Here is a 27,364-nt window from a genome sequence, read left to right on the forward strand (position 1 = left end):
TTAGAGTTTGGACAACAGTATCAGCATTCAGGCTGAAGATACAAGATTATAACCTCAGGCTTTTCTCTCTCTATTGAGAAGTAGAAACTTTCTTTATTCAATATTGGATGTTAAGGAAGATTAGTATCTTGATTAATTTCTTGGTTTATGGGAAAAGTATTTTAAATTTAACACATTAGAAATGTAAGCATTCATGTATTTTAAAGTGTGTGGCTCTAAGAGTATTCACACAACTACACAAAGAAACAATTTCTGTCTTGAATGCAAAGAAATGGGAGCCATACACAGTAATTAATACATTGGAGCAGATTCGTGCATGCACTTATTAAATAATTATTTCATTATCTACCTTCATTGTGTTTTTATCTCACCAAATCAGTGAAACCCTTTAAGTTATTGACCTGGATGCTATGAATGTGTGGCATTTTGCAGACAAATGTAATCCCGCTCCAAAGCGGTCATGTTTGTCTGGGCCAAGAGTCACGTTGTACTCGCTAGAGCCCATCCTCAGAGTGGAACACCTACGTAGGTTCCTACTGCCCCTCCGCATGGGGTTAAAACAAGCACACACCCACACAGAAAAGGTCTTGCAGAGGTCAGGAGAACAATACATGTCCAAACAAAGGAACAGAAGAGTTAAATGCAAGATCCTGTTAGACATGAAAAACCTCCTTAGGGCTTGGTTTTACACAAAATAGAATTAAGCAAAGAATAATGTCACAAAATCAGGAAGGCTCTTTAGAGAATGAGTAGATTTTACAGTATTAAGTCTAACCTACGCGTGGTTTAGTTCAATTACTTTTTCATAATATTACATTTCATTCATATTAGTATTGCTTAATCCATTTTCCTTCCAGGACAATATAGCAAACAATAACACTGCATCTCTATCAATTTTAATCACGTTAGTTTATATGATGAATAGGAAATCCTTACACTGAAAGCTGTAAAGTATCTTTGTTTTGGTAGGAACTCCTCACCTCAACATAATACTAACTTGAAAAATTACACTAGTACAAGCCAGGTACATGCCTGAGACTTAAGCAAACTGAGGATGAATTTAGTATTTTACTGTGCTTGCAACTCAGGCAGAAATTCTTCTTTCCGTTACATTCCATCATAGTATGCCAGCTCTTTCCCAGCTCTCACAATCATCATTACTGATACCATTTTGATTTTTTCCTCCTCCGCACAAAGAAATCTCAGAACTTTGTTATGAATTGTTTCTAAGGAGTGTTACGAAAAGTATGTGTGAAATTATACCAGAAATTCAGCCTGTAAAACAACAATCCTTTCTTTAATGGGACATTGCACCAAGTTTCAAAGGACGTGCTTTTTTCTTATACTACAACACAGAGATAATTGTGACTCAAATCGTAATTATGTTTGCTTTCACCTGCAGAATAGGAACTGTTCTTAATTATTCTGTAAAATGTCAACAGTTGATGCTGTAAACAGCTGTTTATATAAAAGCAAGTGGTAATAAAAAGAATAGACATCTTCAAAAAAAGGAAAAACAAAGTAGTTTTGATATTAAAATTAAATCTGGTAGGTTTTTTATTCACATAAAAAATATACTGGTTGAAAAAACATACAAAGCTTTATCAAACCAAGTCAAGCTATATTCCTTTTAACAATGAAACATAATAAATAGGCATATAAAATAAAAACTTTTTTCATTTCAAATTTTTTTAAAATTAGAACTTTCAGTATAAGAAGTTTCAAAAACGTGCTACAGCGCTTGCGAATTGAGTCTACATAATTACACTGACCAAAGTCCTTCTGGTGTGTAGACACGTGTGCGCGTGTGCTAGGCAGCGTAACGCTTTGGTTACAATCGGAAGTGCTCTCTCCGCAGTTTCTGGGAAGGTGAGAGGAGCAGCCTCTACTTGCCAGTCTTCTCCAAAACCCATTCAATCACCTGGGAAAATAAATGAGGAAACAAACAATTTACATAACTCCAGTTCCTGAAAGCAACTTAGAATTGATAATGTGTATAAGATGTTCTTTTCTTCATCACCACCTTTATCACCACCTGTGTGGTGTTTATTAAAGAAGATTGAAAAGTAATCCATTCACAAGGAGCAAGAGCTGTTAATAAACTGAGAGGATAGTTACCCAAGAATTGTATTTAATTTTACAGAATGCCTTGTCTTTAGAAAAAGGCATTTTTAGATCCCCTGAATTGAGCTACTTCACTCTCTCCATGTACTAGCAAACAGGTGCACACACAATGCCAAAAGTTAGTGTTTCCAGCACAAAAATCACTTCAGCATGTTTTTCAGAATTTCAATCAATTACTTAATTTCTGGAGGACAGGAATATTTACACCTGTCATTTGCTCTTTGCTACTGTTCACATAAGTCCCACCTTACACACAAATAAGCTTGACTGATATCCCTTGTGCTTACAGTTATTCCCAAGCTTAAAATCACTAATTTTCATTGCTTCTTTAAGAAATTTATTTGTTTTCATAGATCCCTTTATTGCTTTCTAACCTTTGAAAAGAAATGTTATTTCCTTCAACACAAGGAAAGAAGAATTCCCTAATGATCCAGGCTTCTCTCAAATGAAGAAGAAAATCTCATCTCTCCTTTTTTTTCCAGTGATGTGGAAACATTTATTGCTTTCATTTCCACTTCTCACTGTGACACATCATATTGGCAGGTATAACTAGAATACTGTCTAAAACCTCAATAAATTCAACTGGCAATTTTGCCATGGGACTTCTGTTTGAGAGAAAGTTTTTGTGAGATCAGAGAGTGAAAGGAGACCCACAGCCAAAGGAAAGCATCTCTTCGTCTCTCAAGGCTCTGGACTAAACCATCCTACAGCCAAGCTGCCACAGCTACATTTGGCCTTGGCTAGTTACTGGAACAAATAAACAAATGGTCTTACCTGCTTAGCATTGTTATTTGCTGTTTTCTTCATTTCATCAAGAAGTCCTCTAGAAGTTTTAAGATCCTAAATATGAAACACAAAGCCACAGACATTAGCAGACTCATATGCTCACTCTAATTTGGATTATAAAAGTCCTAATAACCAGGGGGGTGTTACCCTCATTTTTCTTAAATGATATTCAAAGTTCTTACAGTCTTGACTGAAATCTTATTTCTACATAAACATGGAAATCAACGCTTAGACTGCAATGCAGAGTTCTGTCAAAGAACAGCAAAGCACACATGGAGAAAACAATTTAGTGCAAGAAAGGAAAAACCTAGAATGGCTTGTTTGTTTTGAAGTCCAATAACCCCAACCTAATCCACTCTCTTAAACAAAACAAGCACATAACTTTGCCTGAAGAGAAAAGCAAATGAAGAAGATTCATTTACTACTTGTCTCCAAAGGAAAATCATACCTATGATGCCATGCTTCTGAAGCATGCAGAACAGAAAACGATTCTAAGGGCTCCTACAACCTTGGGGCTGCAAAACAGTTCAGGAGAACAAAATCCTGTTACACCTCTCTCTAGATCAGCTTTTCACAGGACAGGATCACTGCAGTACTCTTCTTTTTGATCTTCTACTTGGAATGGAACCATGAACCCATCTGATTTGCCCCACTCACTCATCCCTACACACAAGTCTTTCTGACTTTGGATTACAAGATCTTCCTTCAGGGCATATTCTGGGACCGCTTACAGAATGACTGCACAACTGTGTTGTGATTATTTAAGAAGTTGGCGCTCATCAGCAAGGTGTTCTAATTGTCTGTGTAAGCATTCAGCCCTCTTCAGTTGCAACTTCATTTAGCTTAAATCACCTTTACTGAAATTGGCTAAACTGAGTTAGTTCACAAACACTGGTAGGCTAAACACATGCAAATGAACAGAAACAGCAGCTCAGGTTGTGAGCAATAGCTTTTAAACACCCTGTACTGTAATTTAACTCGATTTTGTGCCCAGACTAAGTAACACAGGCTCAAGCATTGACTCACAAAGCGTCCTAGGTATTGTGGAAAGAATTCTCATCTCCTCCTAAAACCGAGGTTGATGCAATTCTACACGGCGCTGCCAAGTCAGTATGTGTTAGATAGTTGTGCACATTTTCAATGCATTTACAAGGAATTCTGTGAGTATGTCAGGGAACTGGAATTTCTGAGTCAGTTGTGCAAGGTACCTATTGAGCCAATAGCCTTCGAACACGGGAGACGCTGAGCTGTCACAGCTATGGCTGGGAGATAGCTACAACAGCTAAAGAATAGCATAAGCATGACATCACCTAACAGACCGCTGCTTTAACATACTATCTGACGTAAAAGACTACTGCTTTATAAGGTTAAAAAAACCCAAACAACCACCAAAATATACTGTACAACTAGTTTCTGCATTTGACAAGTCCAGAGGTTTATCCACAGACTCTACACACTACTAACACAACACTAGGAAATATTAGCTTAATCAAGTCTGAATATCCCACAGTCCATCTCAAATTTTATTCAGGAATGGATTCGCTTAACTAAGAACAACCAACTGTAAGAGTGTGTCTTCTAGTTACCTTTAAGTAGAACTTTGATATCTCAAACAGACGCTGGCTGCATGATGCAAAGCACTTGTGATCATCTGCAATTCCATGTTTTTGAAGAGTCTTAGCAACCACCTCCTTCAGCATCTTGGAAACAATAGAAATACACTCAAAAGTTCATCCCAAGTATTGGCATAAAAAATTGTCAAAGAGGAAAAAACCCAAAAACCCCAAACCCAAAACAAAACACGCTTGTTTTGAGAAGACTGAAAGGGAAAAACACCCAAAACCAACCAACCAAAAAAACCCCCAAATGCCTTATCTTTTTTGATCTTGTCTCTGTCATTAATCCATTGGACAAATGCCGTCAAGCCACTGACCAAATCTGGAAGAGTTCGTTAACAATCTATGTTCATCTCTCTCAGCCTTAATTCCTTGGGCATGATATAAGACTCCTTACATACTTTTTCACTCCTTGCTTCTGCAGCACTCTCCCCAGTGCCTTCAGGATTCACTTACACAAGTGAAGAGGATGAAATTTAATAATAATAACTAGAGATGAAGACAGTTTACTTGGAGTTAGAAAAAAAATGAAGTCACATGGAAAGAAGTTAAGCAGATGATTTTCAGGAAGCAAACAACATAAACCGTTACCCTTGTATGTTTCTGAGATCTCGATTCCTTAGCTGGCTTTGAAGTCTCAGATTCGATTGTGCTTATGCGACTTGCGGAGCCAACCTTAGTGGCTACTTTGTGGGGCTGACCAGGCTGTTTCAATGGCATTGCAGCTAAAGAAACTGATCTTTCAGAGCGCTTCTTTGTTACAGCAACTGGATAGTGACTCCCACTACTTCCGCTTGCCTGAGAGAGGAGAGAATCTGTACTCTCAGATTTGGTTAGCCTGGAAAGAAAAAAAGATTTAAAAAGAAGTTTTAGATTTTGTACCGACTCTTTGGGTGCCTTTGTTTCTGCTATAGAAGCTGCTGCTAAGAGTATTAAGTACCATACAGTCTTGCAAACAGCATCTGAAAACAGCAAACCGGATTCTATCACGTAACTTTTTTTTGTATCTTACTTTACTGACTGATTTGGTTTCTGACACGTAGGTCCATTGCACATCTGGTTAAAAGAAGTCTGTAAGTGAACTGGAGAAACAAGGTAACTAAGCAGAGAAACTCTTTGGAAGAAGGGGTAGTTTTGCATATGGACCCTTTGTCTAGATAGCTAGGAAGAACCTCCAGTCTAAGAATAAGAAAAAAATTCTTGAAACTATCTAATTTTTTTTGCCATACAGAAATGTCACAACTCATCTGTAACTGTGGGAAGTTGGGCGTTACAATTCTACTATACCATTGTAATTCTTGCTCCTTCAACTGTAAGAGAGTTTGTAATTCTGAAACTCCAATTTATCAAGTGCTAAGTACAATCGCATCTTCTTTTCTAACTATTCAGTAAGCTACAAAAGACATGGGTATTCCTAAAACCATACCTCTGTTAAAGGCTTGCTGTGCTTAGATGGCAAAGGGTATCAAACTGGAAAGAAGGAAGAAGTATTACAGTAAAAAGTGAATTCGGAAGTAGTGTTACGTCGCACTTAATTTTTTAGTGACGCAAAGAGTTTGCATCTTCAGAGTGAGGATGAGGTACAAAGGGAAGTCTTAAAAACTAGACGGTCAGAAAAGACCTTAATAAACAAGGCTGACAATAAGTTTGAATTTTGGTAGGTCATCTTATACCAGCAGTTCTTTGGATTAGGAATTCAATTATTCTGTTTGTACAGTGCTTGGCTTTCTAAACCTTTAGTTGTTTATTTGTACTGCAACAGCACTGACAGTTTCAGTCCTAGATGAAGCTATCTGTCATCTTTTCAAAGGCACTTGAGACTTAGCAAGATACAACCCCAAATTTCTTAAATAAAAAATGCCTGTGCTGCATGGTTTTGATTAATCTAATGCTATCAATGAGAGGTCATACTTGGGGAAAAAAATATGAACCTACAGAAGAGGATTAAACAACTAGAACATTTGTCTAGATAGCTTCACTAAAAACATTTGGAGATGAAAGAAAAGATATATTTCACAAGAGACTGCTGAACTATTTCATGCTAAAGATTTATTTTATTTAGTGCATTACCTTTTCTTGGGATAAAAACAATCCAAGTCTTTTGATCTGCGTTTTAGCCTTGCTGCCTCTGTTTTGAATTCACTTTGTAAAGACTCTCCATCAGGGACACTTCCAGGCTCTGACAAGACTGCGGGAGATGGGAGAGGGCTCAAGACGCCTGGCACAGGGCAGCACTCCTTGGTGCAAGTAGTCTGAGTTTCATAGCGAATAAGACGCGTTTGAAGTTCAGCATATCCCACATCTCTCTCTAAGGCTCTTCTGTTATCTAGACAATATCTAAAATTGAAATTGGTGAGAAATCTGTGAGAGAAAGTCTCTGCTTTCTTACAATCAGAAAAAAACCCAAAAACCAACAACTTAGTTTTGACTATCATATAATCTCCAAAACTTTTTTTGTTTGGACTGGTGTACTGTTCTGAAGGATACCTTACAACAGCCCAATAAATTACCACATGCCTGATGGATTTAGCTATATTTAAGTCTAACTTCAATGAACAACCTGAATCATATACTATTTGTGTTTACCCTGTGGTCTTACAAATAAAATTCCCATGGACATTAGCAGAATTTTTTCCTTGAACAACAAGCGATGGATTAGGATGCTGACAATGGATTTTTTACTCCTTATAGTCAGCTTTGTATTACCTTTGTATCATCAGTCTCTCTATTTTAGATTTTACTGTTTTTCAGATTCAGTCCATAGGTAACTGATGTTACCCCTGTTAACGGGCTAATCCCAGTGACACTCCAATAAACCAGCAATGAGAGTAACCCTGAACCCAAATACATGATGAACCCAGCACACTATAACGGACACAGTATCTTCAGATCTTGCAAGCATCCACCAAAACTTTGAGACCCAGAAAATATCAGGTTATTATCTATAAAATGAAACACTATTATGACAATATGATCATACAGTATGTCTGTTTCTTCCTGGGAGAATGCAACTTTTCTAGTCAAACAAAACCAACCAACCAACCAACCCAGGATTACTTCAGTGCATATGCCATAAGAGAATCACATAGGAAATGCCTGGAGAAAGCATCCCAAAGTACAATATACGTGATTTGCAAGTTAGGAGTACTTCTAGAATCCCAAAATGCAATGATACTAACAACATTTTAGGAGAAGCCAGGTTGTGCCAAGAACTAGGTTGTTGTGAGACTGTATTAATTGAGTGTAAGTATGAGAAAGATAGGCTATGGCAAGTGTTTTAAATGCTATTTAGTATAGATTCTTTGCTAACTGCACTCTTTGGAAATGCAACATTTAGCTTTGTCCGCGATAAGCACTGCTATATGACAGAGTCACATTTTTCAAACGCTAAACATAAAAAAGCGTCACTGAACAAGCACAAGCTTCCCAGCTTCCTATTGATTACAAAGAATAAGTGGTTTTAGCAACCAAATCAAAAGAAGAAACTGTATTAAATACGGTGGAGTTGAAAGAGAACAAATGAACAGTGCTAACGCAGTGAAACATACTCATGAGATTACAATACAAAATGCAACTTAAATAACTTTTCTCTCGTGTAAATGATTTACAAGATTCCTTGCAAGAGACCAATGTTTACATTACCTCTACTGCAGGGGAAGACAACAGTATTATCCAATATTATTCCATGCTTTTCTTAACAAGCATTCTGAACACTGTGAGCTGTCTCTCAGCCCTCCCTCCAAACTACTTACCATTGTTTCCTACTGTTAGGAACCCCAGACATATTCTTTACTTTTATCTCGTAACATGGAGTTACGTTAAATTGCTAGATCTGATTTTTCCCACTTCCTTCAAAGTATTTTCATATTAAGGGAGAAATTAACTTTTCTAATAACAGACCACTGAATCTGTTTCTACAGCTGAGTAAGACTTTCCACTAGAAATAAATTCATTATCTGATAAGAGTAAGTTCTCTTAACTCACAAATTTCAAGGTATTTCATTTTCCTTATTTATATTCTCAGTCCCCTGAGTAATCACATCCCCTACAAAGATAAAAATGTTTTTATCTTCAGAAGTTAAATTGCCATTTTACTCACTCTGCTTTAACAGCAATTACTTTCTCTTTGCAACACAGGATCCTTACACCAGAAATTTGATTTCGTCACAACTGCTACTCCTGTTTTTTTGACAAGATTTTACTTCCAAATATAAATACAGCAGCTATGCAGATGAAAACTGCAATCACAACTCCATGGTACAAAACACATCTGCTCCAAAAGACCATATGATAACTCTTGCTACAACACTTTCTGGTTGTACCGCTGTAGGTTCCTCCCTTTCACGCTAGTTTCTACCATCTCACTCTACTGCTTCCCTCCCTCATTGCTAGCATATTCTCCTTGTAACGTTAATGTGCCAGGGTCTCCCTCCCCTCCACAATATCCAGGCCTCTCTGTGGTCTCTATCTGTCATATCTGCTATGAGAAGAGGCAGCACAAGCTGTGAATCCTCACGCACGCTCCCTGCTGAGGTCAGGCAGGTCAGCAAGCTACCACATACCAACAGACAACAGCCACATGCTTTCTTCCCACACCTGGGAGGACAAATGTGCATTTCTCCTGTCTATGCAGTCGCCTCTTTGTGCCTTTTGTTACAAACCTAAAAAGGCTAACAGAGTTACCACTTAAAAAAAAGAGAGGAAACAGATAGCCGAACAGGTAGAATGACAGCTTCACTTCCCTAGAGAATGTGGTTATAACTATCAGATATGAAACATAGGCTTAACCAAAGTATTTGTGCAGTTGATAGGAGAAAATACCAGCAGTATCATTACTCGCATTCTGATAATCTGAAAACACAATTTTAGGAGGTGGTAGAAATTTGCATGAAGACCAAACTGCCTACGCTCGGTATCCTGCATTTCTTTATATATACTGCGTTAAGACTAAAAGTCTGTCCACACAAGAGCGTTATGCTGAATTATCTATTCTGGCGTTTGTGTATGTCCTTTTCCTCTTCTCCTCAATGAAAATATTTATATTTTTCTAAACAATTTTTACACAGCTACATTATATGATGTTTGCCCATCTGAAGCTTTGACAAGTAACTAACACTGGCTGTCTGGGACTAACTACAGTCCTTAACCATATCGATCCTTTCAAAGATTCTTACCACTAACACTTGCCTGCTGGTGTTGTTTTCAGGTTCCCTGAACATACAGGTAGCTTCACAGCAGGTCTAATAAACTTCATGCCTGTTAGTCTAAAAGTACCTACAATTTAATATCAAAGTAGGAACTACAGATGTAGTTCACTCATGTGCTGCTCCAGGGATTTGATATGTACTAATGAACCCTCTTCCCCTTGCCACTTCCAATTCTGAACTGAAATTTTCAGAGACACTGAAAACAGCTATAACAGTACAACTTAGAAAAAAACCCTAAATGTTTGTACATTACCATCAAGGCAGGAGTGTTGCAATTTAAACCAGTGAATACAATAAAGGTATGAAAGGGAGAGGTGGCATGTTCAAAGTTGTTCCAAAGGAAAAGGATACATAAAGTTTTCCATAATTAACGTTCAACTTGCCTAAAATGTTTCTAATTATATCTTGACCAGAACCTGAAAAATAATTTTGGGAAAAGAAGACAGGAAACTTACTCAAGTCCATGATAATGGCATCCAGCTGCTTTTTCAAAAGGCAAACCTCTGAGTTTCCGAGGAGTAAGCTCTGGTGTCAAAAGGAATGCATTTTCACTGAAAGGAAAAAAAATACAGACCTATTTTATCTTGTGACAGTCAGAATAAATTATACTTCCAGAAGTCAGAAACAAATGCCTTGACACAGGATGACCAAAACAGCACGTCTTGTAGCTAAGCCCCTGGGGTACAGCATCAATGGAAAACTAAATCTTTATTGAAGGAAGAATTTAAGTTCAACTAACTAATGCCTGCTGACCTATTATTATTACAGAAGCTCTTAGACATTTCAATCAGTTTAGAGGTCACTGCTCCAAATAATTTATCAATAAAACCAGGCAACTATAATCCCATTTCACAATGGGACACCAGAGTAGTAGAATGAACTGAGAAGAACTGGGAACTGACCTCCCATTTCTCAATCCAGTGCTATCATCAGTGAATTCCTTCCCTTTAGCTTCAAGTTGTTGTCTCACCTAACAGTCACCTTTCCTAGGCTTCATAAGTAACCACTTGTCTCCTGTGATATGTGAATTCCAGCTAATAACTCTCTGCAACTAAATCATATCAATGTATTTGAAATTATTTCAGAGTAAGCCATAGCAAGACAGACAGAGCGAGCTTGCCGCCAGATCCTAGCATACCCTGTAAAGTCACATCCCAATTATCTCTAAAGAAGGGAAGAGACAAAGGCAAGATGTAGCAGTATCTGAAACTTACACATTGCTTCAAGTTTTACTCACATAGACTGTCTCTGCGCCATTACCACTGGAAAAATTTTCTGGGAAAAACATCCAGGAAAGATGTGATACTAGCAAGATGGCCATTTAGAAAGACTGTCAGCCAAAACTCAAATCTATCAAACCGCTATTTAAGATCAAACGTGGAAAACAAGTGAAAACTGCTTTAATTCACCAGTCTCTCACAAAATCTCTTTTTTCCTTCTGTTGGTCAAGAAAATCTTTGGGTCTGTAGTCACTGTGCTTGAACATCTACTCCGCAAAGCTGCTAATTATTCCAGAGATCTAGTCAGAGCACTTGCCAGGGGGGCGAGCAGCTACGAGTACAGAGTTCTGCTGGACACAACTGTAACAGCAACCTGAGGTGTCAGAAAGGGAATAGTTCACCATCTTCCAGACAACAATCTAACTCTTCACAGGTTTTCTGTTTTCTTTTCAGATGAAGCGGAATACATACATACAGTATAAGTCATTAGCAGACCTTGTAGCCTTCAAACAAAAACATTTAGTCTGCTTTATTATCTAATATCTTGATTTTGGCTTTATATTTCCCTTAGATATCCAAGATCTCTAAGTATTACAAGACAGACTCACATTACAGTAATGCATTACAAAGCAAAGGTTTCATCATCATACTTTCTCATAGCAATTGGCAGAAATCCAAGAAAACTCAGGCAAACATCTCAAATTCAGACCTCACTTAGCTACAGCGCAAAGCAAATCATTCAAGAGAATCAAAGTATTGTGTGCTATAAATCTTCTATGGAAGCTTTTGAAAAATCAGGGATTAAAAAACCCCACATTTTTGTAGTGAACAAATTATTCACTTATTTCCCACACAGCTCATTTGAATGAAAATATTTTACATTATAGCCAAAATCCTAAATCATCTGCACTCATTAATTAACAACTCTGTAAGAGACTCTCAACCTTCACTGCATGTTTTCTAACTTGCTTGGATTCTCCGCTCAGAAAATCTTTAAGTGAATTTCAAAACTCCAATAAATATTTTACAGAAGCCTCCAAAATCCTGCAGGACCTTTCCCTCTCACAAGCTCTCTTAACTCATTACATATAATGAAGTTTAAAAAAGGATCGAGGGCTGTATCCAATAATACCATTATACATTCTATTATTTAACATTAAAAAGGTCAACAAATATAATTCTAATGTCTGCAAAGCTTGTCTTGCTTACCAAGCAGTCTATGGTACATTGTACAAATACTATAGACTCTGCTTCTACAAACACTATCTGACTCATATAGGTTGGCCTTAACGCTAACAGATGCTCAGGTCCTAAAAATTATGCCATTAACTCCTTGTATCAATCTTCCTGCTGAAAAAGCAGTGCTTAATACACTAATACTTACCAGCAGACACACTAAGGATGAATACTCGCAAAGCAGTCAGAGTACACAAACTTCCTTTAAGGAGCACTTTACCATGTAATAATATAGACAGGAATGCTGGACGAGCATGACAGGAGACAAATGCAGTTAAATAGGCTCAACTATTGCCCTTTTTACACTTTAATTGTCTTCCCACCTAGTCTCCCCTCCACTGAATGAAAGAAATCACACAATAAAATTAAAGATCTGCCACAGTAACTTCTGCTTTGCTAGAAATACTCTTTTGGAAACGTGCAGATATGGTGACAGCAGCTTGCAGCATAGCCATGGCACACTTACACATCAGGTGATTTTTTTCTTATTTAAATGCATAGGACCAACATCAACATCTCCGGCCACTTCACATTCTGAAAGAACTAAATAGCAAGACTGACTGGAGAACCTTAAGAGCTGATTTCACTGGCAGGTGTGTGATGTAAGGATGTTGCAAATTATAAACTCAAATCCAGTTAGGCCACTCTGAGACTCTCATTTGGTGGTTGTTCACATTCCCCTACATCAGTTCTCAGTATGGTCTTCAGTGGTTTTAATATGCTGGATTCATACCGTTTGGGAATTTGTAGTGGCTGAAGATCGCCAACTGGTAGCCCTTCTGGTGTGAAATATTTCAGTAATTCTTTAGCATCAAGCAATGTCAATGACTCCCGCTGGCTATCTTTATGCCCTAGCAATTGCTCAGATGAATGTGCAAACATAGAAACTCTGAAAAAAGGAAAAGAAAAAAAAGACCAATCTAAGATTATTCTTTTTTTTTTTTTTTTTCAATGTAGCAATCTCATTGTATTAAAAAAAAAAAAAATCACCACTAGTCTGGAGCAATTAAATGGATTTCCAAAGTAAAATGACCAAGGTCGCTCCTTGAGAACATTGACACGAATGTTCATGATAAAGTATATTTGATGCAAATTCTCTACCATCCTACTGAAGAAAGTAATTTCTTCAAGATTATATAGCTTAGTTATGAAATACAACATGGGAAGAATATTATTCATCCCTTTTTTCCCTTTATGGACCTGTAGGATCAAAAGTTAATTCCTGGAAATAAATAAATAAATAAATAAATAAATAGACATACAATATACAGCAAAGGAACCATAAAGCCACTACTGCATGCAACTCTCCACTCTCTTTTTTTTTTTAGTATCCTCAATCAAGTACAGCAAAGTTCTCTCTCTTCTACTGTTAAGCAACCTGCTGTACACTGATAAGTAGAAGATAACAAGTTCAGAATACAATGAAATCAACATTAACTGACTACGAAACAGAGAAGTCCCTCAGGAAGCTTTTCAAAAGCTAATTAGAAGGAAGAACTTTACCTGTTTGAGAAAAAGCTAATAATAATAATAATAATGATGATAATAATAATAATAATAATAGTACCCCCCAAGAAAGCAGAGATCTAATGTGAGAATTCCTGACATGCAGAACGCCAAGCTAGGCTGTGGCCAACTATGGTACTGAAAGACAGAAATGGGATGGAAGTGTCTAAGAGAAAGGTAGCTGGATATCTGGCTCTAAAGGTCTGTCAGCAAAAATCATTAAGTCTTATATAAAATGAGAGCTAAACTGAAATCAATAGGCTGTATTAAGAGACACAAAGGTCTACACATTTCACTTAGACAGCACTGAAGGAAAAACAAAACTAAACAGAAATTTCAAACATAAGACCAATAAGATCTTCTACTTTAAAATTACTTGAGACCTGATACTAAGTCCTGACTATTTAGGATATATAAGAAACACATTGTACATGCTGACAAAAACTGCTGTACTATTATTTATGCCCCAGGGCATGTTGGGAGAAAAAAAAGCGCTTGTATATGTTTCTACTATAGCTAATATTATCTCATAGGGCTATTTGGTAATTTAGTTTTGGAACTATGTTAGTTTTAGCTAACTTTCAGAAACTTAATTTTAGCCTTAAGCAGTATTTCCTCTGAAAGACTATCAATATATTTGAAAAGAGTTTACAAAATGGCTATCAAATTATGCAGTTCCTCTAGAGCGATGTTCAATGGCCACCACGAAGCAAATCTCCAGTATTTAACCATTACCTCATTTTTTGTTTGTTTTTTTCAAAGTTTTCCAAATTCTGAAGAACATGTCTTTCTGGCCACTCCAATGGATTTGGCTCCATTAAATCAAATTCTGCAAGAAATACATGGTGGATAACCCTTAATAGAAGTACAGAATCTTAGTCTTTAAAGAAATATATATATGTGTATATATACTCCTTTATATACATATAAATATCTATTTTTCTTATATATAAAAAAGTATATAAATATAAGGAAAATCTGCCTGGTGCTGTGATCAAAAATGTTTTCTGCATAATTTCTTTGCAGAAAAGAAAAGAAATAGTTAATGCAAGGGTAATTTCAGTTTGCAAAAAAGCCTAGAAAACTATTTTACTTTTCCTTCTATGTTTTCCTCTTTTGGTAAAAGACTCTCCTTTTAGTAACAAATTGACAACATGAAAATACATCATTAGAGAATAAGCGGTGTATTTTCTAAGGAACGATACTTACCAGAAGTCACAGTGCATGATCTAGTTTTATTGGCCACCTTCTGTAGAACAGGTTTAGGAAGACTAGTGTTGCACAGGTCCAAAAAACGTTCTCTTGTAAGTTCTAACAAATTTTTAAACTCAGGAGTAGAAATAACTGGAGGCTGCTCAGTCAATTCTTTTCTCTCTAGAGAAGGAAAGAGAAAGAAAGAAAAGCTATGGCACTTGCTAAGTAACAAAGAATAACTGGAGCCTGCTAAAAAACAACCAAACAAATCCCCACTCCAAAAAAAACCAAAAAACCCCACAAGTTAACTTGACACTTACTATTGTACCCATAAGCAAGACATGGGTGGTTTATTCCACAGGCAAGTGAAAAAGGCTAGCAGTGAGAACAGCTGAAATCGCACGTGCATCACCTTTTTAGAGTCCTTTAATTTCTGTGTATGTGCATTTCTGAGGATATCCAGGTTTGAATCCCCCACAGACAAACATCTGGACCTGCTGAGCCTAAACATGAAAAGCTCCTGTGTGAGGAGCCTCCTATCCACATATTTTTACCACTGTTGCAGGAGTGCGGCTGCAACATAACTGATAGCCTGTTCCTGTCTCTTTGGTCAGAATATCAAAGGTCAGGTAATTCTGATATGGTTTAGGATGACTAGCAAATCCCAACTGCTCCTATTCACTCTTCATCCTAACGGAAATGGGTGACGCACTCAAAACAAACTAAAACGCAAGCTCTAAGGCAGCCCCAAGCTCAGGGTTAGAGTAGACACAGTTGGAGAATGACTGCAAGCTGATGAGGGGTGGGGGGTGGAAGACAGGACTATTAACAAAAATCTTATTTTCCTTAAGCTGGTATTCTGCTAATGATAACACCCTTAAATTATCTTCACAGTATGCCATTTTCAATAATCTAGCCAATCTCTCAGAAGCCTTTTCTGTTTTAATTGAGTCTCTTTGAGCAATGGACTTAGACGGAAAAAATCAGGACAGTCAAGTGTACTTCTCTGCAAAGTCAGGAAAATCTACGGAGGATGACATTTCAGTTATTATTATGAATGATGTATCATGATAAATGTAACAAATCTCCAGTGCATACTTCTCTGCTGTTTAAGACTTTTGCAAGAAAAAAGAAAATAAAAAACCCTGAGAACTCCAAGAGAGAATTCTTATTTTTGTAGAAGGCACATCCAGCAGTAAGGATTTTTTTTTGGAAAAAAGTATTAAAAATACTGAAGCAGAGAAAAAGTTAATTACCACAGAATTATTCCAAAACTATGCTCAACCTTTCAGAGTATTAGTGTAACAAACACCCACCAACTTTCTTTTAAGTTCAGCATTCTCTTTTCCTCAGTATTTAAGAGTCATTATCTAACATACAACCATGGATATACCACAAGAAGTTTCTTTTTAAAGCTCCACTTTTTTCTCCGCAAAGTGATCAACTCGCCTAGGGTTTGTAAGGTGAGCTGTCACATGCAGTTTGAAATAAAGACTTTTTCAATACTAATTTGAGAACTACCAGCACTCTCCCCATTACTTACTGAGATATTCCTTCAAGGCAAATGCTTGGAGATGAGACAGTTTCTTTTCTCTCTGTATAATCTCCTCTCCACAAAAATGTGGCAGAGACTTGATAAAGTCAGCAATACAAAAGCCTGTACAGATTACGAGAAATCTATTATTAAGATTCTCTCATGGGACTTTGGATACACCAAGTCAGTACTTCTTTTAAGACGACAAACACAGCAGACATTCAAATTCAAAGCAAACAACGAGACTTTCAAATATGGCTAACCATAAAAAAAAAAAAAAAAGGAAATTACAATTGAATTAAGACACCAGGGGGATAACTTGGAATAGAAGTCTGACCCGTATTTTCGAATTTCTGTACAAAATCAATATAATGGCAACACAATTAACATGACTGACATTTAAAGAGGGTAAAAAGATCCTAAGTTTGACACCAGGAAAGAAAAGTTTTCTCTCAACATATGGTCAAGGACTTTCAGTCTTCTGACACCACACTAATGGGATTTTAATTAGGACAAATGGTAAGCAGTCAGACGTATCACACATGGATTTATTTCAATAATAAGGAAATAAGAGGATAAGATGCACGTCATGGAGCTCTTTTTCGTTGTCAGTGTTATTGAGAGCAAATACACAAATTAGCAGAGTTATTACTACGTGTAGTTGTAACAGGACAGCTACTCTAAGATAAATCTCTACATACATGCTCTTACCTGGTGGAGCAGCTGATCATCTGCTAGCACATATCCTAACCACTCTGCAGTAATATGGACATCTCCCAAGTAACTGAAGACATGATCATGAATTCAACTTGCCTGACAGCCTGGCTGTTTTTATTTTAAATCATCAGTGAAACAGGCTTGTCAACAGATAATTGATTAGATTTTAGGCACTGGCTGGTCAGTCTTTACACTAAGAATACATACTTTTTAAACTTGAAGTTTTCTGCAAATCTTATTTGCATTAATATTACCTGGCTGTCCCTGTACATTAAAACAGTTACAACTAATCAGTTATGAGAAATGACTGACTAAATCATCATGTCATTGATTTTATAAATATGGTAGTAGTAAACTGTGTGAATAAATAAGCTTTTATTATATTTTTTATCAATTTGAAAAAAATATTGCTGAAAGAACAGAGATATGAATCAAAATGTAATATTCCTCCTTGTTTTCTCCCTTTTAACAGATTGAAATGAATAAAAGAAACATATACATTTTAGTAGCATTTGCCTGTATTCAGATACTCTTAAATAAATAAGTAATAACTCTTACTCGACTCTGTTTCTTCTGCTTTTGTCTTTAGCTTCCCATTTACTGCAGCAAGAGCAGCCATACCATTGATCTGGCTAGCTGAATGAATCAAGGTTGCTTTACATCCTCCAGAGCCATTACCTTGTATCAAGAAATAATATCGGCAAGATTCTCCTTTCAGTTCAATTTCTGGAACTTAGAAAACATTAGGACATAACTGTGAAACACCCCCAGAAAAACAGCTTTAAAACAAGCTATAATCCACCATCAAAATTCTTTCACTTGCTCTCTTCTGTTCTGTGAGAAATCTTACTAACATCCTTTTAGGAGACCCACTAACTACAGCTGATATTTACCCCTTAAGAAGCTACAAACTGAAGAACATGCAAAACAAATGAGCTAAAGCAGCAGAAATGAGTTGGATTACACTGCTGGCTTAGAGCTAGCGTGTTACCAGCACTGAACTCCTGTGACCGCTGCAAGGACCAGCTTTCTAACGCAGGCTACAAAGTACACCTGGAAACTCTAACCACCAACCAAGAGAAGTTCTTTAATTGGTTTTAGTAAAAGGCAAGCCTTTAACTGGCAAAGTTACGTTTCTACCATGAAATAACAGTTATGCAAACTGTGCCACATATGATTAGAGAAGGGTCTGTTCTGCTAGGTAAAACCAGGCATTTTTGCATACATGGATTGAAATAATGGTAAGTGTTCACTGGAAGAACATACATCTGTAGAGGAAAAGGAAATACACACTCTTCCCAAGGAAGCTGCGTTATTCATTATAAGAGTTTCACTCACTGCTTTACACTTGTGCATAGCCTGGGTGAGAGATAAACACCTCCTATTTTTAAACACTGGCATATAGTATGCAGTTTTGAAAATAAATTAATGTAGGATTTGATAGTAACAGTGAAAGGATGAGTTTGCTCTTTTTTCACACAGAAAACGTTTTATAGTACCTCGGTAGATGTAGAAATTGAGAGAATGAATACTTCTTGATGTAAGTCTTAAAAGCTAAGTTTTAAAAGTCAAATCACTTAATAAGATATTTGCAATACTGTCTCAATAAATAACTCAAGAAGAATTTGACATTTATTAGTATTACAAATTTTTGTTATAACAAATATAAAATATTCCAGTGTTTCTTGAAAAGTTTAAGTTGGAGGGGGAAGGGAAGAGAGGGGAAATCGCACTACCTCAATATATAAATCCAGGGAAAGAAGAAAGAAAACAACAAGAAAGAAATAAAGATTCCAGACATGTTTTCACTATTGTCCTGTTCCCCATTCCCCTAGTCGTTTGAAATATTTTCCTCTTCCAGTTTATCTTGGCATCTCAAAGCTGATTCCTCATGGGAAAGCTTTTATTTGTCATTTTAATCTTAATTAGTGTTTGAGAACTACCAATTCAAAGAATTACACCTTCCCACAGATTGAAGAGATGAAAGATTTGCAAATCCTTAATAGTCAGATTAGTGGTAGCCACTAAAAGAATCGTTTTCAACTAAACGAGCAAATACGTTTAAATGGCCATGTTTCTCCTCCTATTCTAAATTTTGCTCAAGAGGCCTAATACGAACCTGTTATGTATTATTGATCACATTACAGTTAACACTTGTAAAAAACCCTTCCACTGGAGCACAGGACAAAGAAGATCTTGCAGACGCTAGGGATCTTGCACTCATTTCACTGCATCAGTAGTACCTCTCCAATACAATATAAATGCTGCTGCTGTGACCAGGTCTATTATCACACCCTCTCTGCTTTACCACCTCCAAACATGCAGAGATCATTTTACATCTATATACTGCCAGCATGCACTCCACAGAATTAAGCTTCTCGCCCTGTTATGCAGCTCTTCCTAATTCCTTTCAACTTTCTGCCTATCCAAAAAGCTGAAAGACTATCAGCATACTTGTTTATAAATGCTATCTTCAGCTGGCAACAGAAGTCACTGTTCCTTGGAATCTGCATGGATTATATATTAGACCAGTCTATAAACAACAAAATCATGTAAGAAGGCAGAATCCTACCTCTTATCCTGTCCTAGATAAGTACTTTAAGCACTGGGCTATGACTAAGCTCCTTTTAGCCTGATGTTTTCAAATCCCTACAAACCTCAGAGTCACTACTTGTACACTTGCAGGGCATACATACTGGCTAACTGAGAAACTCCGCTCCGTCTTGATCTGCACTGATTCTGTTCTCTCACTTTGTGAACTGAATTTCTAAGCATTGGCACACTGCCTAAGAGGAGTCGGCTGCCATCAGTATCGTCCCATAAGGAAAAAGGAGCACATTCTCCATCACTAGTTAAGCACAGTGGCTCTCAGGTGAATGGAAGCATCCAGCATTTTCTGATGTTCTTTATTTTCCCAGGAAGAGGTTGAAATTACATGCAAGTGCACTGAAGAACCTCTGGAAATGCTTACATGAAAAGGGAAGCACCTAAGTGAAGCACAGTGGATTTCCATCTGCAGAAGCAAACCTCTTTGCCCATGGATTGTACAATCACCTTAGAAAGGTGTGTGGAAGCTGGATCCTAGCTGACAGGACAGAAATCGTTTAAAGGAGATGCATTGTTTCCCTAAAGCTTGCCATGATGTTATTATCAATTTTCCTCTACAAGCCTGTGTAGCTGAACTCACATTCACCAAAACCTTTTGTGTCAACGAAGATTACAATCACTGACTTAATTTCACTGGAGTAAAAAAAAGGCATCCCAAATGTACAGAAAAAACCCACCACATATATATATATATATATATCAATCATATAGATATAACCACAATGAAATATACCTGTAGTCATCTTCCTTTTACCTACCAGTAATGACCCTGGGCTTCCTAGCCATATATTCCTTCCATTTCTTTGCACTGAGCTGGGCAGGGGATGGGATCACTGCGCTGCTTACATTACATGGCAATGTAAATAAAGCTCCCACCTAAGTAATGAAAGCAAATATAATACATGCAATATTACTGAAACCTGGTTTACATTTCATTCCTGAGTTACTGATTTGGTATTACTGCAAATGTACTTCAATTGAAGGAAAACATCTTTACTTAACACTTCTGTCGTTTATATCAACTGAGAAGGAACAGCATTTGACACAGGCTGTAAAAGTTGTGCTTATTTTTTACTCCAATTGAGAGACTGTTAACTGCTGAGTTTCTATTTCATAAATAAAAAGGTATTTGTTACCTATTATAAGTCTTTCAATAATCTGGCTAAAAACACTTCTGTAGAGTAGTATCCAGAATGAAAAGAGAATTCAAAGACATAGTCGGCATCAGTGACTCTGCATTCCTTTGAAAAACATGTAAATTTTTTTCCTCCCTACGTATTATCCTTTTCAATTAGTCAGATGCTGGACTATGTTTGTGTATGTACGTAAATTTCAGCCCAACAATCACTAATATAAAAATGCATAAGTATTTGAATACTCAAGCAACAAAACAATTAGCTTTTACAGCTATTAGAAAAGCCTATAAAATGTGTAATATTTCCTGTAGTACACTGAAAAAAAAAAAAAATCCCTACGAGAAATTGTTACGTTGAAAACATATTCTCAGGCTACTTTTTAGCATCTGAACACGTTGAATTGAATGTCTTTTAACTGTTTTGGTTTTTTTCTTTAAAAGAATTCATAGAAAGGCAAGCTCTTGAATTGTAAAAGACATTTGACAAAATGTTCAGAATCCTGATGTAAAATGAAAATTACCTGCGGTATTTACCAATATAAAACTATTTCAAAAGATATTTTTGGTACAGCACTAGAAAAACGATTTCTTTCTTTTCTGGCTGAGTGTAATGGAGAATGCAGTGGCAGTGGAGCAAAAATGTTACTAAAAACCAAGCTGAAGATGAAACATGCAGACTGATGATGGAATACCATCTCCATAGTAAACAAGGAACATAAGTTATTCATTATAACTGTATCAACATTTTCACTGCAGGATCTGTTTTGATTGGCATAGATTTATTTTATAAAAACTAAAAAAACCCCACTTTCCTAAAAAAGCATACATCACCCTAAACATTCAGGGAAAAAAAACTTCAAACTAATCCTGTGGCTATGAATACTCATACTATCATTCCAAGGGGAGGAGAAGAAAAAAAAAAAAAAAAAAAAAAAGAGTAGGCTTGTAAATGTTTCAAGAACTCTTTTTATCCAAAATAAAAAGGAAAAGCAGAATATGGATGCGCAAAATAAAAAAGCTTACCACTTTAGACTCGTTAGATACATTTTGTAAGCAGCACACATACCTGCCTTTTGCTACAAAAACAGCTGAATTATGATAGAACGGAAGTTATCTGGCAGGATAGGATTAAAAATTACAAAATGTTTTAGGATATCAAAACTTAGCTAAGGAAAAAAGAAAAACCTTCAGTGGGCTTACAACTTGTCAGGACCTGTATAGCATGCACCTTTAAAAGCCAAATTTGCTTCAGAACTAAATACTGAAGGAGCTTACACAGAAACTATGTTTAAAAATATTATTCTTGTATCTTTTATGAGCGATACAAATATCTTCATTTTTCTGCTATATCTAAATAAAAATAACTTTTTACCTTCCCAGAGAAAGAAGAAATCTGATCCAAAAGCAGTGAGGATGTCTCCTTGGTGCTCTTTCTTGTCAGGCTCCTGAACAGAAGAGTTTAAGGAACCTCACCTTCACAAAGAACTGTATACATCTCTACTTTGCAAATCATGTTACCATCATATTTCAAATAAGGACCACAAGTGTCTAATACTTGATATGCAAGTACCACAAAATATATTAACCTCACTTTTCCAGGCAATGTGGTACTTGGAAATGTTACATGACGAAATACACCACTGACATCTTTAATATAGGCAGGCATAACCAGATAATTACATATTCAAAATCCTGCAGGCTTACACAGCCTAAGCTACCATTCTTACCCCAAGACTAGTACCAAAAGTACATAAATTTGAAAACTAACAGGAACACACCTGTTTCAAACTAACAGGAATACACCCATTATCAGGTTCAAGAGAAAACTCCTCTGCTACTGCTTGCCACATATTTTACACATACACAATAAAAACATGATTGGTGGAAAAATGTTTCTATATTGTGAAGTACACTAAAAAAACCCCAAGCCTTACTCAATAATGTATACAAACTTACACAGCAGTAAATATTTCTCTGTTCTTTCCCCCCAAATAGCATACACATCAATAGACAAGTATACACATCAATAGACAAAGTATATATGCAATAATATCAAAAATAGCTGGTTATTGTAAGTGTAATTTAAATTTCAACATAAAAAAATCCAGTTGTGAAGAATCACTATGACTATTTCAGCAGGCTAGAATGGAATGAGTCCTTGCTAATCCTCATGTGTTGCTTGCATGGGTAGCTCCTGATTGTTTTCTTTCTGCTACAAACCACTAGCAGTAGTAGTTTAGACCCTTAGAAAAGGATACAGATTGAATTCCAGATCAGATATACAAAAGGAAGGTAGATCAGAGAGCACCACCATCTGTAAAAACTCTAGCGCAGGACCGTAGTAATGAAAAACCTGAAAAGAGATCAAATCGAAAAATCTGTAACACTGGATATGATGTTATCCCAGTGGAACTTCCTCGGGTGTTTTGCTAGAGGCATTTGCCTTACAAGTATCTATGAAAGAGGTATAAAGGAATATAAAGAGAAAAACATTTCACAATACTATATTAAACATAATTATATAAAAAACAAGGAAGGTATCTAATTCTGTTTAATAAAACTTACTTTCTAGAATGTCAGCCATGTGCATCAAATAAGTTGTAACTCTTACCCAAATTCAAAGAAAAATAAAATCTACCAGGAACAGACAAATGCAAGATGTACATATTTTAACAATGAAAATAATAATCTTTTCGCTGCTATCAATTTTCATAAACACTCATTTTTGCTTTCATCAACAAATACGATTCTGGAGTTCCAATCAAATATCTATTTCCAATGCAAAACATGAAACAGCAACAGTAATTTAAAAAAACAAAACAACAAGCCTTTAGAATGAAGTAGAAAAGGTTAAATAAATACAGAATTCATAAATGAATTACATATTTTGAGTATTCAGATTGAACAAAATCTCAATTTATACTTGAAAAGAAATTTGGTATCACATTCCTAAGAACAAACAGATGAAATTTTAAGGACCTGTCTTGAGAACACACATGAACAAAGGAAGTATTCCTCAATCTTACGCAATCGTTACTTTTAATGTTTAATTTTCAACTCTGACTAAGGTTTCCCCAATTACTAATTTCCTCAGGAAAGTAAAACAGATGAATTCTAGTAGCTCAAAGAAAGATCAAGAATAGTACTTGCCTCTGGCAAAGCATCAGTATTCCTCGATTGTTGCTCTTTTTTAACTGCAAAGCAAGAACTTAAACATGAAGTGCTGAATGTCTTTGCTGAAGTGCTCTTCAAACAAAATTCTGGAAACCTAACTTCTGATCCAAACTGGCAAAAAAAAAAAAAAAAAAAAGAGAGAGAAAATAAATGTGTCAAAAGAAAGAGAAAAATTACTTCTATTCAGCCAGTTACGTATACTGTTATTTTAAACAATTAGTACTATATTGGTTTCCAGCAGTTCTGTAAAACTTGGTAAAAATATTTGACTTAGGTAACCAACTACTATATCCAAAACCTTAATACTGAAAATGTAAACAAAGTCTTTCACAATCACAAAGCTATCAGTCTTTGCTGAAACATTAGACATGTGCTTGCAACAATGACATACAAGGTTACATCATAATAATTTGTAGATACAAACCAATGTAATTTTGTACAAGAAGTTCTGAGGCAAATATTCCAGAGGGGAGTATTTCTGAAATTCAAATCTCAATCCCTTAATCTCATTTATCCTTTCATCATGCTAAAAAGCAAGTTGTCTGTCCATCCCCCCCCGATACATTGCACATTACCTCTTCAAATTACATTGTCGAAACCAAATTTGGCTTGAAGCGTAAAATGCACTGTACAAGCCATGCTTTAAATGAAGTACATAGATGCTTTAAAAAGATAACCATAGCTGAAAAAAGTTATTTTACCTTTCTTTCCCATATCTGAATCCTTCCTCTCCAGAGTTCTTTTAAATCAATAATATTCATGACATTATCTGAAGACACAAAGTCTGCTGATAGATAATCTGCAATCTTTTGCCAGCTACTGTAAAAATAAGGAAGAATTCATATTACCAAATTTAGTTTTACAAATTAACATGCAGTACAATTTGACTGAATTTGCCTATTACCTCTTAGCACTGAATAGTCTTGTGTATGTTAAGACAGACATATATAGCTCTATATTCCACAAAGTAAAAAATATTATAGAATTGCTGGTTTCAGCTCTGTAAAGGAAGTTGTTCATATGGTCCATGAACACGACAGCAAAGAACTTTGTCAGACATCAAATAAGAGCAGCAATGGCAATCTGCAGGCATACCATGGTAAGGCTGGGTCCTAGAAGTTGGAGGAAAGCCAGGTAGCCATCACTGGCCCACCTAGATGGTTTGTAGTTAGCCGTGTAAGTAGAGATATGACTACAGCACAAGTATTACTCAAATTCAACAACAGAGAGAGAGAGAACAGCCAGCATCTGTGGGTCCTACTGGCAATCTCTCTTCTAAGAGAAACCAGCACCATCAACAGAAAAGGAAGAATACGCAAAAGAACTTTCATCAGGACACCTGTATGTCCAAATGGCCTAATTTTACATAAAAGGCAGCAGAAAAAAATATTCAGTCAAAAGCTGGCTGCACAGGAAGATACCAGTGAGCACTGAGATCAAGTGCTCACAGAAGTCACTACTATAAGTTTATCTTCCTCTGTATACCTTAGGAAAATTCTACATGGCAGGTATACTGCTTCTTCTATCCAAGGACTGAGCATTCAACTTTTTAATTTTAAACAGTTTTATTAACTTAGGATTAAGCTTAACCACATATTCTATGAAGCAAAGGACAAATCAGACACTGTTTTTTTTCTCCCTTAAATATAATACCACAGGTAATACAAAATTCAAAGTATAACCAGCACAGTTATATATTCATGTTACAAAAAAAACAGAAAAGTGTAATCAATAAGTTATTATGTAGCATAGTACATCTTCAAAACATAGTATGCACACTGAAGCCACTAGTGATAGAAAGGAAAGAAAAAATTTTTTACCTTCTGCTCTCATAGAAACAGGAACTTCAGAGGACTTGAATTTTGCCTACCCCTCCAGTTAGGGCATGTATTTACAATAAATCAGCATGAGTAATTCCTCCCCTCTAACAATAACAGAAGACAAATCTATGTATTTTCAAAGTATATACACGTAAAGTACTCAAGATGCTGTTTTTACTTTAAAACATTAACACAAAACAAGAGTGACCTTTGTTTATAGACCCAGAATAAATGGCATACCCTTTAAAGTCATTTGCCGCAATAGTGACTTGCGCAGAGTGCCATTCTCTCAGGTGTTTCAGAGCACCGATAACAGGTAAGCAGTCTTTCAACTTGGGTCCATCGCATTCAACAGCCTTCAGGATTACATCAACCATTGCTCTGCCTGTAAAAACAGTTCTACGTGACCCAAATTACCACTATTCAGTACATGATTCAGACATTGAAATAGAAAAGTACTGATTATCACCAACTGCACTGAAATGGGCTTAAGATCAACTTCAAGTCATTCCAGAAAGATTTAAAACACTTTTCACACATTTTAGCTCATCTCTTGCTGCTCCTCTTAGACTAACACAAAATAAAGTATTTTGCCATTCACTTAGTTACAGCAATTCTACACCTTTTTCCTTTCTCACTCAACACTGTATTTGACAGATCAGAGTTGTCTCCAGGACAACGACCCTATGTCATTTTCCCCCTTTTCACACCTCAACTGCTATTTCTCATTCTTTCCACGTTCAGTTCCTTTGCTATCCCAAATCAATTACTGCAACATTCTGTAACCCTAACATGCAAGGTGATATGCATCTCCAGTTTACAAAATCTGAATCCAACAGTTCTGATGTATGCTCCTGCACAGCTCCTTGGCTCCCATCCACAAGCAATCAGCTGGCAAATCAGATGTAAACCTAATGTCAGCACCTTCCTTTTTTTTTTTTAATAAAAACTTCCTGTGGTTGCATATTGAGTTTTGTATTGCTTACTGACTATTACTACTTTGGTGCCATTTTGGATGGCAAAATTAATTATAAATAGCTATCTTAATCTCTACTGAAATACAGCCTTCCAAAGAAACAAGCAGCAAACTACTCCACAAGCTGATTAGCGAGGCCAATCATGCTCAAGTTCCTTAAACTACTTGCAAGATCTGCAGACAAGTTAATTCAACTAACAAACTAACATCCTCTGAGTTTTTCCATTTGACTATGACTTTACTAGCTGAGTTTTTAGAGTAATAACTAACAAGATAAACTCAAAAAGACATTGCTCTTTAAAGAGAGATTACCTGGGGCAGGGAGTTTATCAGCTAACTGATGCAGACTTTCTGCAGCTTCATCATAAATGCTGGAGAGAACATGGTTGGAAACAAAAAAGTAATTTAGAAACAAAAAGTTACAACTAATGAATACTACCTGATGTAAGTATCTTATATCTTTAAAATCCTGCAGAAACATATTGAGGCAGTGAGATATATTTATCTCCCCT

At 36.3% G+C, this 27,364-nt stretch overlaps 1 protein-coding gene across 1 annotated transcript in view; it reads right to left on the reverse strand.

Moving 5' to 3' along the window:
* Positions 1-1,536: 1,536 nt before the first annotated feature.
* Positions 1,537-27,364, reverse strand: part of MTBP (MDM2 binding protein) — a 28,117-nt gene continuing 2,289 nt past the window's right edge. The window contains exons 5-22 of the mRNA XM_075743411.1: positions 27,165-27,223; positions 26,117-26,261; positions 24,758-24,875; positions 24,033-24,167; positions 23,141-23,235; positions 22,255-22,327; positions 20,506-20,623; positions 17,699-17,872; positions 16,433-16,546; positions 14,905-15,069; positions 14,431-14,524; positions 12,923-13,078; positions 10,189-10,284; positions 6,597-6,863; positions 5,118-5,364; positions 4,497-4,610; positions 2,899-2,964; positions 1,537-1,921 (exon numbers count right to left, since the gene is read on the reverse strand). Of these exons, the coding sequence (XP_075599526.1) occupies positions 1,886-1,921; positions 2,899-2,964; positions 4,497-4,610; positions 5,118-5,364; positions 6,597-6,863; positions 10,189-10,284; positions 12,923-13,078; positions 14,431-14,524; positions 14,905-15,069; positions 16,433-16,546; positions 17,699-17,872; positions 20,506-20,623; positions 22,255-22,327; positions 23,141-23,235; positions 24,033-24,167; positions 24,758-24,875; positions 26,117-26,261; positions 27,165-27,223 (2,272 nt within the window). The 3' untranslated portion in view covers positions 1,537-1,885. The remainder of the gene's footprint in view (positions 1,922-2,898; positions 2,965-4,496; positions 4,611-5,117; positions 5,365-6,596; positions 6,864-10,188; positions 10,285-12,922; positions 13,079-14,430; positions 14,525-14,904; positions 15,070-16,432; positions 16,547-17,698; positions 17,873-20,505; positions 20,624-22,254; positions 22,328-23,140; positions 23,236-24,032; positions 24,168-24,757; positions 24,876-26,116; positions 26,262-27,164; positions 27,224-27,364) is intronic.

Source organism: Balearica regulorum, chromosome 2, assembly GCF_011004875.1.
Source record: "Balearica regulorum gibbericeps isolate bBalReg1 chromosome 2, bBalReg1.pri, whole genome shotgun sequence".
In the NCBI taxonomy this organism is placed as follows: Eukaryota; Metazoa; Chordata; class Aves; order Gruiformes; family Gruidae; genus Balearica; species Balearica regulorum.